Source organism: Chrysemys picta, chromosome 2, assembly GCF_011386835.1.
Source record: "Chrysemys picta bellii isolate R12L10 chromosome 2, ASM1138683v2, whole genome shotgun sequence".
Taxonomy (NCBI): domain Eukaryota; kingdom Metazoa; phylum Chordata; order Testudines; family Emydidae; genus Chrysemys; species Chrysemys picta.
Window position 1 is genome coordinate 232857356 of NC_088792.1, and position 12898 is coordinate 232870253.

At 40.7% G+C, this 12898-nt stretch overlaps 1 protein-coding gene across 15 annotated transcripts in view; it reads right to left on the reverse strand.

Moving 5' to 3' along the window:
• Positions 1 to 1077: 1077 nt before the first annotated feature.
• The window catches only part of NCOA2 (nuclear receptor coactivator 2), a 254946-nt gene continuing 243125 nt past the window's right edge, over positions 1078 to 12898 (reverse strand). For all 15 annotated transcript variants that reach the window (XM_065582109.1, XM_065582105.1, XM_065582108.1 and 12 more), the window contains 3 exons: positions 12163 to 12361; positions 8607 to 8696; positions 1078 to 4856 (listed from right to left, as the gene is read on the reverse strand). In XM_065582109.1, the coding sequence (XP_065438181.1) occupies positions 4845 to 4856; positions 8607 to 8696; positions 12163 to 12361 (301 nt within the window). In that variant the 3' untranslated portion in view covers positions 1078 to 4844. The remainder of the gene's footprint in view (positions 4857 to 8606; positions 8697 to 12162; positions 12362 to 12898) is intronic.

A 12898-nucleotide genomic window follows, 5' to 3' on the forward strand; every position in this document is an offset into this window, starting at 1 on the left:
CTGCAGGACCCTGCGGCCCCTACGCACAGGGGTGGCCGGGGGGAGGGGAGGGCGTCTCTGCGTGCTGCACCTACCACAAGCGCTGGCTCCATCGCGGCCAATGGGAGCTGCAGGCGCGGACAGGGCACAGACCCCCCCTAGCTACCCCTGACCCTGGGGTGCTGCGTGCTACTCATGCCCCCAAGTAAATCCCGCCCCCACAGCTTCCAGCCAATGGCAGCTGGAGTCAGTGCTTGTGGCAGGCGCAGCATGAGGAGTGGAAACCCCGCTGGCCGCCGCTGACCTTAGGAGCCAGAGGAACCTGCCAGATGCTTCCCAGTGGGTGGGAATCATCCCCCAGGAAAGCGGCTGGGCTGCGGGTGGGAGCCATGTGCTTGTGGCGGGGGCTGGGGCCCTGCGCCCCCAACCCGCGGCTTGCAGCAGGGCTGGAGTGGGGGCTGTGGACCCCTGACCCGTGGTGGGGATGCAGCCGGAACTGGGGCCCTGCGCCCCCAACGGGGCTGCGGCAGGAGCCGTGGCCCCGCACCCCTGACCCGTGGCTTCCTCAGGCTTTGTATCCCCCTTCCCCCATGGCTCCAGTGAGGTGTGAGGGGGGTGAGCCTGTAGCTGCCCCCCAAGTGTCACAATATTTTGTTCTTGTCATCTGGTCACCCTAAGTATGTCTTACCCCTTCCTGGAAGGCCCTTCTATCGGTTAAAATTACATGCCATTCATCCTTGACCTCTGTTGAAACTGCCAAAAAGGGTGCCCAGTTACTGCCAACAGTGATGTGAAGAAATGTCGATAAGGAACTCATCTCAAATAGGCCACTTAAAGCAACGATTTTCAGTCAAGCCCAACCTCGGCAGGATTCAAAACATTTTTCTAGGAAAGGATTTGAATCCCATTGTCAAGTATGAGCCATCTAGTCCCCTGGCCCACTACTTTGAAAATTTAAAAATAAGATTCTTAGACTGAAAAAAGCCACCATTGTCCTTTTAAAAATTACAGATTGATCGATCCTCTTGTGTCATTTCAAATTCAACACACAGATTTGAGTAAATGAAGACACAACAGAAACACGTTGAAATCTCTAAAGCCATGTAAAACCCGAAGGCATTAAAATTTATTAAATGATGCAATAACAACAGAATTCTTTATTTACAATAGCATTATTTAACATCAAATAAGCAAATAGCATCAGCAAAGCAATATTAACTTGCATAAATGTATTTAAAATTTCTCTGAATATATCTACCTTTGCATAAACTGCTCACACTAGAAATACAAACATCAATGCAGGTGAACAAGGTGATGTTCAGAGTCAACTCCGCTTTGAAAATAAATCACAACCTGAAACACTGTAAGCTTTCTCCTGAAGAACCATAGTTTATATATTGCTTAATTTTACCCTTGTATAATCTTTTCATATACACACATCTCAGATGCAACTTGATGAGGAACTGTACAAATAAAACCCACAACTGACAAAAAGGGGAAAAAAATTAAATGACAGTAAATGTTTGAAGAAATGTGTCCATCTCTATTCAGCAACATAAAGGTAAGTGATGATACACTTATTCCAAAATTGTACACAATTCACTATACAAATATAATACATCAGACAGCTAGGTAGGAATATACAAGACTTAAAAACCGATCTAAGGCATTATGCTAGATTTTAGCATTTTGAGGTTCTTGCACATAGCTTTACCTGTAGTAAGAAACTGAAAAGATTTTGTTTTAGTCTACAAAGAAACACCAGGGAGAAAATTCTAATTAAAATCAAAGCCACTACAGTAATTTTCTTTTGTGCAGAGAATACTTTTGCTCTTCGGCAGCATACTACCATACAAATACTAGAAAACTTGAAATTCACACCAACAATTAATGGCTTAAGTTGCATTTCAAAACTGATTGTGTATCTTTGGGTTTTGCAAGTGGAGCTGTGCCACCCATTTCATGTGTTAAGCCCATATGAACTCCATTTTAAAACATATATTAAAAAATGCATTATATAAACTGCAAAAACATTGCTTTCAATTAATACAGGCCAAAAGGGATATTGGTATGGGACGAAATTTTAAACTTTGAGTACAAATTAATTCATTGTAGCAAAACAGCTCACTTCACTTTTTAAACTTACCACATTACATGAACACTTAAATGGGTCATATGACCAAGTTTATGTATGTATACTTTTCACATTATGTGCCTTTCACATTTAGTAATATAAGTAGAACACTGATTATTTGTTCTGTTTAACAAAATCCAAGCACTTTCTCCAACAAATTTACTGTGTACAGAATGAGAAATACTGATAATGAAGGGAATTGATTTGGCTATTTATTTTTGTTTCTACAGTGATCAATATGATCTGAAGATTCCTTCACTCGCTTTTCTTTTTAATTAGCTAGTCAAAAACTCAAAACACCAGAACCTAATTCTGAGCCAAAGTAGTAGGTATAATCTCCTTCCTTTTAAAATGGCAATGGGCGATGAAGTATCATAATTACAAATTGAATAGAAAGGTTTGCAGATCTGTCATGAATAGGGACAAATTTAAACCACTCATTTTGTCCACCGTGAAAAAGATTAATCTATTGAAAGAAGTTAGGGTCAAGTATTGAAAAGGAATACAATACAAACAAAATTAGTTTAAAACCCATTTACATTTTGTGTTGTGTGAAGTTAAAGTCCCTCTAATTTACACAATTCTTATATAAATAAATTTAAATCAGGTATATAATGTATGTTTAATAAAAATGTCATCATATCAACGAGACTATGGAGCTCAGGCTGACAGCTACTTTAAAGTTTTCCACCAGAGCTAAACACGATGGCTCAGTTGACTAAATATTTCCTTTTAGAATTTGACATACAAAATGGTGACTGCAGAAAAGTGCTGTTTCCCTGTGTGTTATGAGTCCCTCTGAGTGGGAAACAAATGGATTAGCAGATTTCCTTGATTTTCGGGAAAATCCTTCCATGGGAAACAACTCTTTTAAATCACCTTTAACATATTTTCTTCGGCTTTGTATAGAGATCAACGGATACTTTGTACATTTTAACCCCCACCATAAATAAACAATCAAATTACAGGGAAAGAAACCTTCCACTCCCAAAAGGCATGGCTGATGAGATATTATAAAATGCATTGCATTTTAAAGGACATCAAAAAATTTGAGTTCAGATAAGAAAGTGTGTGGATTGGGGGTTAGAGGAGAGAAATAGGAGGTCAAAAACATCATCAATTTCTTGGTATTTCAAGTCCTCAGAAACTGATGCCAGTTTAGTAAAAGATTATTCCAACCACGGTGGGCAAGAAAAAAAGCCACCTTAACAGTGGCTTGTTTAGTAACAGTTTCTCTAAGATTCATTAAGAAAGAATATAAACATACAAAAAATCAAGAATTGGTTCCTACAGTGGCTGCATATAATATAGATTAGATAAATGACTTTATGAGCAGAATCACAAGTTGAAAAGTCTCAAGCCTACAAATTAGGTCTAATCAAGGCATTGTGATCCTTTACAAAACACTTTTTCAGGAGACACACACGGCTATGAAGATATCTAATTTAATACTGAAGTACCTCATTTGGAATCAACTCCACAACATGTATACCTCACAAAAAAATATACAATTAAAACAGTTAAGTTCTCAACTTAAATTATTGCTTGTTTACATATAAAGTGGATTTTATGTACCTTACGAAACTTCCTCATAGTCCACACTGCTTTAAAAGAATTAAAAACGCACGATGGTAAATCTGTAGTGATATCTGCCATAAGTTTTAAACTAATCATTATTTTCCCAGCTAAGGGATGGGGAATGGAAATTAACATATTTTAAAGCAGGTGCTTTAGCTCTTTTTGATATTATGCCCCAATTCTGCCACTACCATCACCAATAAATGCTTTCTCATTGGAATTCATTGTTCAACAACTGGTTACGTACAGCCTAAACTGCAAGTAACACACCTGGGAAATGAAGGGCTTACCTGTTCTTTTATCCTATTAGAAGAGGAGGAGGAGGAGGAGGAAAAGAGGGCCAGGAGAGGCAGGCAGGAATTTAATTCCATAAAAAGGTAATGCATTTATATTTTTGGATTCATGATTTGCACTATAATTTTTTTTTTTTTTTTAAAACAACCACCAAAAAAGCCCCTAACGAAACAGCCCTCTCACAGGATGTTTTTAGCCAGTTTTATAACTTTAAACCCATTCAAAATTGATCTGTATAGTTTTCTACAAGATCCAGGTTTTCTATCTTTTCCTAAATCAAACCAATTGATTAGCTGTTTATTCCCCATACATTGCCCACACCCTCACTAGCGTCCAACCCACTAACGACCCCAAAATGCAGGCCTTAGTTCAAAACACTGATTTGCAGATGGAACTGAATCCGTTGCACCAGACTGAGTAGCCAGGGAAAACAAAAAGCAAGAAACCAAGGTCTAGAACTAAACAGGAACAGAACAAGAGCATGGTTGTTTTTCCTTAAATACATACATTTAAATACATTCAATCTGACATGGTTTATGAAAATTGCCTGTCAACATTTACTTCGCAGGAGAGATCTAAGTTGCACTAAGGTGAATGCAGTGAACAGACTGAGCAACTGTCTGTACGCTAGCTTCAGACTGTCAGAGAAGAGGCTGCTCTTCCAGCAACAACTGTTTTGACTCCACTCTGGAAGGCAGAGCTGAATCCTGTCTGCAGCGTTTAGCTGAGCTCGCTCCAGTGGAACTGGCTGGCAGGTCAGTTGGGTCAAAACCAATAGATGCAAGTCTTCAAACTGGTAAGTGTTTTGGGCTGGTGAGCCCAGGCAGCTGAAGAAAGGAGCAACCAGCAACCGTCAAGGTCAGCAATATTTCTGAAAAAATAGGAAAAGGAAACAGACATCAATGAATTATCTCCAAGTGCTTCGTGGATAGTGAGAAGACAGTCAAGAATACTAGGCATTGTACACATATGATGCATTTAAAAATACCAACCACCTATACAGAACTCAGTCAAAATATACACACTACAAGCCGGGTTCAAACATCATTGAAGGGACCAAATTTTTAAAACTGTTGAATGAGTGTTTATGTTTGCAATTATTTGTCTTGTGGCTTTAAGGCCCCACTTTAGCCCCTAAGCAGGCATGTTATGTTAAACACTATTGGAACCAATGGGAGTTTTCACAGGCTTAAAGTTATGCAAAGGCTTAAGAGCTTTGCTGGACTGTGGCTAAATCTCTGTTTATGCGCGCGTGGACACACACACACACACACATACAAAGACAGATGGAAAATTAGGGGGCTAGCTTTGAAAAATCTGTCCCTACAGATCTGATTTAAGTTGACAAGGCAAGGCATTTCATGTGTGTGTGTTGATACTGAATGGTCTTTGATCTTTCAGACATGTGCAGGCAGAACTGCCAGTGAAGTCAATGGGAGTTTGCCTGCACAAGAACTACAAGTTAGACCACAGCCTTAAATCATTCAGATTTGTCTAAATAATGCAGGCCTCATGATCAGTAGGATCACCCAATATTTGGAGACTGTGGATAACAAGGTTGTTTAATGAGAGAGTTTATCTCAAATCTGAAATGGTTGTAACCAGACCCTTTGTTCACAATTTTCTTGATGTTTCACTTTTTAAAAGTGTTATAAAATTAATAAAAAAGGAGTGAGAGAAAGGAAAGGTGTCAACTAGCAAGGCACAGAGTTCAGGGCTGGGGGGGGGGGGGGGAGCGGGGAAGCGCAAGGTGAAAGTTTCGCCTAGGGCGCAAAACTTCCTTGCTTGACTCAGTTTTTCAAACTCTTCTTTGCAACCATGAGGGCTGGAAATAGCATTTTCAAATGAAACCTTAGTTTATGAAAAGCCAGTGTAAGGATCCATGGGGCTAGAACCTGGGTCTAAGCAGCCAGGGACAACAACTGACAGTCCCACTGTGCCACCTCCAAGAACCACTGTGGAGATAAGGCACTGCAAAAAGTACATCCCAAAGGGTCCAGAGTGACAGCACCCTGCAGCCCTCTGATTGGTTAAGCACTCTATTTAACCCTGGATGGCGGCTCAGGAAGTTGTCTGAGCAGACTTCCAGACTGTACATTGCTTTCTGGTCTCTAGCCTCCAACTCCAGCCTGACTCTGAGCCTGACTCTTGCCTCCTGGTTCCAGCCTGGTAACTACCTCTGATCTCTGGTCTCTGACTCAAACCTAACTTTGACCCTGAGTCTTGCTTATCAATCCCAGCTCTAGTGATACCCTGATCCCTGCTTGCTGACTACTGCCTTGTGGGCTGTCCTCAACTTGTGGATATCAGCCCAGCTGGGACTGCTAGATCAGACCACCTATGTCCTGGTACTTTATAGCCAGGGCCCTAGGTTTGTGTCTGTTCATCAATCCAGCCCTGCCTGTGGGTATAGCTGAACCTCTCTGAGGGGGAGTCAAGCCTGAGGAGCCCAGTGGAATCCAACAGAGCACAGGTGATCAAACTGTGAACATACATATAATCTATTAAGTGAAAACATCACACACACTCCCCCCATTTGAGCCCTGGCTATTAGGAGTTAACTACGCTTTGGTGGTTATTCTTACTACACTGTGACAGTGTACACTGCAACAGTATTAGCACATTATGGATGCAAAATGACAAACAAAAGTAAAAATTCATAAGGAATCATGTCACTACACTTTTGGTGTAGCCACTTTGCTAAGTGAGGATTTAAAAAATATTGCAAAAAGTACCCAGCCCACATTGGGCCAAATTTATTCTAGTAACTCCAAAGGACTTTTGCAGAGGATGAATTTGTTTCACTGTGACATAATAAAGATTAAGCCATGTGAGTAGGAAAAATATATATACAAAAGGAGAAAAATTATGGATATATATAGCGATCCAACATCTTGAGAGATGAAAAGAGACGTGACAAAGTCGGTCCATCAGCGGTGCTTAGTAATGGTATAGGAAGAGAGCCCCATGCACAAGCGGCAAACCTTCCCACAGTGGCTACAGGTCCACTCGCCAATATGATGCTATAGCGAGGAGGTGTGGCTTCCCTCAGACACCCAGGTACACCCAATGGGGAGAGTAGGAAGCAGCCCAGGGAAACCAGGCAACAGTCTGGTTGACAGGTGGCTTGCGGCTTGCCAGGGTAAGCCGGTTTGTTTACCTACTGCGTCAGCAGGTTCGGCAGATCACGGCTCCCACTGGCTGCCGTTCGCCGCTCCAGGCCAATGGGGGCTGCAAGAAGGGCAGCCAGCACATCCCTCGGCCCGTGCTGCTTCTAGCAGCTCCCATTGGCTTGGAGCAGCAAACCGCGGCCAGTGGGAGCCCTGATCGGCCGAACCTGCGGACGCGGCAGGTAAACAAATCAGCCAGGCCCGCAGGGTGCTTACCCTGGGGAGCTGCATGCCAAAGGTTGCCAATCCCTGGTATAGGAAATGTGGCGGCTTTGATGAGATAAAAAGAACACTAGAGGTAAGATATGGTAATTAACACAGCAGCCACTAGATGGTGCTTTGGGATCATACTACAGAAGAACAATCCCTGCTTAATATATGGTATTCTGACTGCATATTGAAAGTTTGAGGGTATCAATATAGTTTTCATATGGTTTTAAATCCAAGTACATTTAATCATTTCTGATTTAAAGTCTCCTGGGCAAGGACATTTCTACTGATACTGACCAGTTTTTTTATATTTGCGTGGGTTTCCACTGATTTGATGTTTGGATCACACAGAGAAAATATTATATCTTGTCTCCAATCACACCAGGTCCCAGAATATCATGTTTGTTGTAACAAGATTTCTTTGAAGCCGAGGAAGGTTATTTTCTATGAAGAACCTTCCAGTGAGGGGACACTTACAAAACCCACCTCATTTACTTGGCTACTGTCCAAGAAGACTACAGTAGGTTCTCTTCAACACTACTACTGCCTGGAATGCAAATCAGTTTTGTCCCAAGTAAGTGCTAAGTACTTCATCAACTGGAAATTTGTGCTTAGTCAGCTCAGTACCATCACTCTCCTTGAAGCAAGTACTGTCTATAAGGTAACAACTTAAATAATACTTGAAATTGTTGCCCTATGTACAACACAATGAAAAGAGGAGTAACACTTAAACAACATTACACTTGAAATGGGTTAAATAAGTAGCAGTGGACATACAAACTAGCAGTGAGGCTTCCCTCCTTCTTCTGCAAACACTTGTATCATTGTTCCATAAAAAGCAAATAAACTATGAATAAAAGTTTGATGAACTTAATTGTCTATTTGTTACCTCAACAGATGTTAATGGAAAAATACAGACGACAGATGTAACACACCATTCGGGATCTAAACTAGGATCCTTAATATAGATGGCACCACCAGATAAATTAAAAATAACATTTACTGTAAAAGCCTTTTAAAAAAATACCATCCAGAGAAAGAATGATTAAGTCACTGGTTATCAAAAAGAAAAACTACTAGTACCCTAGCTATCGTCTGCTCCTTTAAACAATAAGATACCTGTACACATTTTAGTCCTTCAAATATTCATGGTTTAGTTGAGAGAGAGAGAGAGAGAGAGAGAGAGAGAGAGAGAGAGAGAGTGAGTGAGTGAGTGTGTGTGAGAGAGAGAGAGATCTTACCCGAGATGCATCTCCCTCCTGCTTTATCATATCCATTCCAGGCAGCTGGTTTGGAAAAAGATTGCCTCCCCTCATAGCAGGATCATTAACCTAGTTACAATGAGATATTGAAGCAGATTAGTTCAAAAGTATGTCAGGGAATTTGAAGGGAATGTAAAAAGAGAACATTAGAAACTAATAAGCCATGTTCCAAATGTACATCGTCTCCCGCCTCTGAAGAGAAGCTAGGGTCAGAGAAGTGCCTATGTAAAAACGACACCTTTCTGTGTGCGCGTGTATCTGAATCATATTATCTTACTTGACTGACCAAAAAAAAAAAGAAAAAAAGTCTTTCCTGGTAGTCATCTTGTACATGTTTTCTTAATCTGCTCTATTTATTAAGTTGGTGTCATTCTAAGAGGAGCTGCCTGCTGGGAAGGGCTTGAAGCTATAAGCTACCTGCTATCTTCCGAATCTCACTGACAGAGGCAGTTGTTACTGCTGCACCTACACATCACAACACAGCTTTTGGAAGGAAGTACAAAGAGAAATCATGGGTGCTGCATCCCATTAACATTGATTAGGGAAAAGAAGTTTTCTGTCTCCTCTCCTCCTCCAGAGCCTCCTGGCTGCTGGGAGGATGAGATTCTTTCACTACACTACCCTTCACCATAGTTTTGGCTGCAGCAAAGGGAGAAGAGGGACCGGCATCCACTAATCCCTTAGTCCCTCCTTCAGTGTGGTCTCTGTTGCTATTCATTGGTTTGCCAAGTAGAAACAAAGCAATGAGCAGCAGCATAGACAGTGGAGCATTTGCTCTGAAGAGCCAGGAAGACACTCCTGCATGGTTTACAGGCAGTTCACAATCAGAAAGTTGTCTTTTCCACTAGAAGGGTTAGAAGCTTAATTATTTTTAGCATGAAAGTTTAAAATCTGCAGAAATTGATGGTTGAAGCCCCTACACTTGTTAGGGAAGGTTTTCCCATCTCAATTACAAGCAGGGGAATGGATTTTTCAATCCTTTATTGAAAAATTAAAATACAGAAGATACTGAACTGTGCTCTGCAAAGAAAGGGCCTGGAGAGTGTTGCAACTCATTCTTCTGTGTTTGGGTTAAACAACTGCATTTTACATGATGAGTATTGCCTGTTATTGACAACTGTGCAGTAGAAGATTTGTTATAACATGCAAAGGCTGAATGTGTGAGTTCTTTTCTATTTTGTTCCAAAGTGTGGGGAAGGAACTGGAAAACAATTTAAATTGCGAAAAATCAAATCACATCCAAATGAATCCAAAACAAATATTGGTAACAAAGAAAGCAATATGATTTATGTATGGGTAAGATTTATATGGTCACTGCAGAGGCAGTACAGCTATGGAAAAGCAAGCTGGCTCTAGTCTGCCTTGCACAATATCAACACAATCATCAGTCATGTTCCAACTGCAGAATTATTATTATTGCCTCTGGTGATGCCAGCATTCTAGTTTGCAGTGTTGGCAGTTAGAAAAATAATTTTTAGCTTTGTAAATGAAAAACATTTTATTTGGAAATTACTGAAAGAAAAAAAACCAAAAATATAATTTTTACACAGCGACAAAGAGTCCTGTGGCACCTTATAGACTACCAGACGTTTTGTAGCATGCTTCAAAAAGTCTGTTAGTCTATAAGGTGCCACAGGACTCTGTGTCGCTTTTTACAGATCCAGATTAACATGCCTACCCCTCTGAATTTTTACACAATAGCTCTTCTGACGACAACTGCAGTTTAATCAGAGAAACAAGGTGACATAGAAATTAATAATTTTTACATTTAGCTGAAGGGTCTTCCAGAGCATTACAGATGATGCCATAAAAAGACAGGTCTAATTGTGTTACTAGATATTAAACCCAAATAAAAGCAAAATGTGGACAAATTTGCAACCTTTTGCTCTGAAGCAAGTTACCATGCCTTTCTGCCAACTGAGCTGAGCCAGGTGGAACATTCGCAATATTAGGTCTCTAATCATTTCCTGACTCCTTTGTTTGATTCTATATGCAGGATATCCCAGATACCTTGAAAACAAATTCTTAGCAAACAGCAGGCCAGTTTTGACTTTGGCAGTAATGCATCTGTGTGGACTAAGAAAGTTAACACCGAACAGAGCAAACCTTGAGTAGACAGCTAGTTAATGGTTCATTTAACATATTGCAAAGTCTCTCCTGCACTGCTGCAGACATTTTAAGCTGGCTCTCAAACATCCCAGTAAATAGATCTGTACACGACTCAAAATTCCAAACAGGAATCACTAACCCCATGCCTTAAACAACAATAGGATGGTTTGGCAAAAATGAGTAGAGGGAGTAGAGTGGAAAATCAAATCTGTAAAGAAACCTCTGGCCAAATAAACACTTCCTTCCCACCTCCTTTAGTATTGCAAGACATTGCAACCACTTGCTCTGCCTCAGTGGCTTGGAAGGCAGACTTTAAAAAATGCTGTAATTCGTGAGACTGGGATTTTGAAATAACCTTGAAATTCTTGTTCTCCAGATAATGAGACGGTTTAAATGTTTATTTTGAGTACCATCAACAGCTAGAGGGTTGGTGTGTTACTGATGTTAATAAAGAACAGATGAAAACCCTTAGGACTCATTTAATAGTATAAAGCTCTGGCTTGGGGAAGTGACATTCACTTAGACGAAAAACAAGAGACCTTCCACCTTTCTCTCACTATTGTCCCCTTCAAATCTCTACTTCCATTGCTTTAATTAGTTTTACTGCATTGAACATTATTTGAAACTTGTGTGTTGTCTAAGTGAAATTTCAGTCCCCAACTACCATGTTGTTTGATAATTTGAGACAATCTTTTTCTCAAGCCCTTTTTATTTTAATGTGTGAATTTCGTCATGGAGATTCGCATGGACAAAACTGAAAATAAAATGTTATTTTACTGGTTATGTACATCTTAAAGGGGAAAAATGTGTTCTATGTCATAGCCCCGAAGAAAAGTACATGTGTAAAGCTCTTCAGGGTGTAAGAACAGAATTAGCTACCTGCCTTAGCTACATTACATTATAAACAATGTGAATTTTGTGCTCATGACAGATGCCAGATTAACAGTCCTTGAGGCTGAAGTCCTATTTATACATAGAGCAGGTACAGCCTGGACAATGACAGCTTAATCATCTCCAAAACACTACTTTGGCAATGTGCCTCACCCTTACCCGCAGAAAATACCTTTATGCCTATTCTGTCCTTGGCTCCATTGCTGAGATGATTAACAAGGGAACCAATAAGTGTCAACTGTGCTGTGGAAACCCATCTACTGGGAACTGAACTAGATCACCAAATTAATTCCACAGAAGCTATGGAGCAACCAAGCAGATGCTAACTACTGTGGAGCTGGATTTGAATCAGAAATCCAGATATGAAAGGTGCATTAGTCATCCAGTCCTTCGAATGCAGAGCTAAAACTGAAGCTTTTCTTTTTAACATACCATTTTCAAAATAAGCTAGCCGTTACAGTCAATCTCAGCTTCCCAGAAAAACTACAAGTCAAGTAAATCCTCTAGCTGTGGTCTCAGATCCTTAAATTCTCACCTGCTCAGGACCCATGGAGGACAACCCTGATGTAGGCACAGAGGTCGCTGAGGTCATGCTGATCTGCCCTGTCATCTGGTTCATGTTGTTCATGCCACTTGTGTTGGTTGCCATGGATACACTGATGTTCATGTTGTTATTGTACATGCTGGTGTTTGCTTGCTGCCCAAAATGTGGAGGGGACTGCTGTGAAAACATGCTATATCAAGGAATGAAAAAAAGCAATGTGTCAGACTCAGAACACTGACATCACTAAGAAATCATTCTCTCAGAATATTTCTCAGACTAAAATGTATACATGCAATATACACGAACTTCCAAGGACAGCTGCTTTGCAGGCATCAGGGGGCTATATTTTCAAACTTGAAGGCCTGATGTCTGTGCACTAAAATGCAGGCCTTTGTCCACAGGCAGAATTAATGTGGCTGAGTGTACCAATCTGTTGTGCGTGCATAATAGCAACTTATATGTCTTGCTTTCTACTTGCTACGTAGGTCTAAAGCAGCTTGGGATGAGGAATTTTTGGAGGGGATGTAAAATACTAGTTCCCCCCAATTATTATCATCATAGTAGAGGGGAATCAAGTATATTTAGCATCTGGACAGGTAAGTTTTCATGATCATTTTCCATGCTTATTGTAGGAGGCCATTTGCACACATGAATACCAGATTTGAACGCATGGTTACAGCAAGTGGACTCAAGTGTAGGCATGCAACTGTGCAGAAATTTTTGCTGA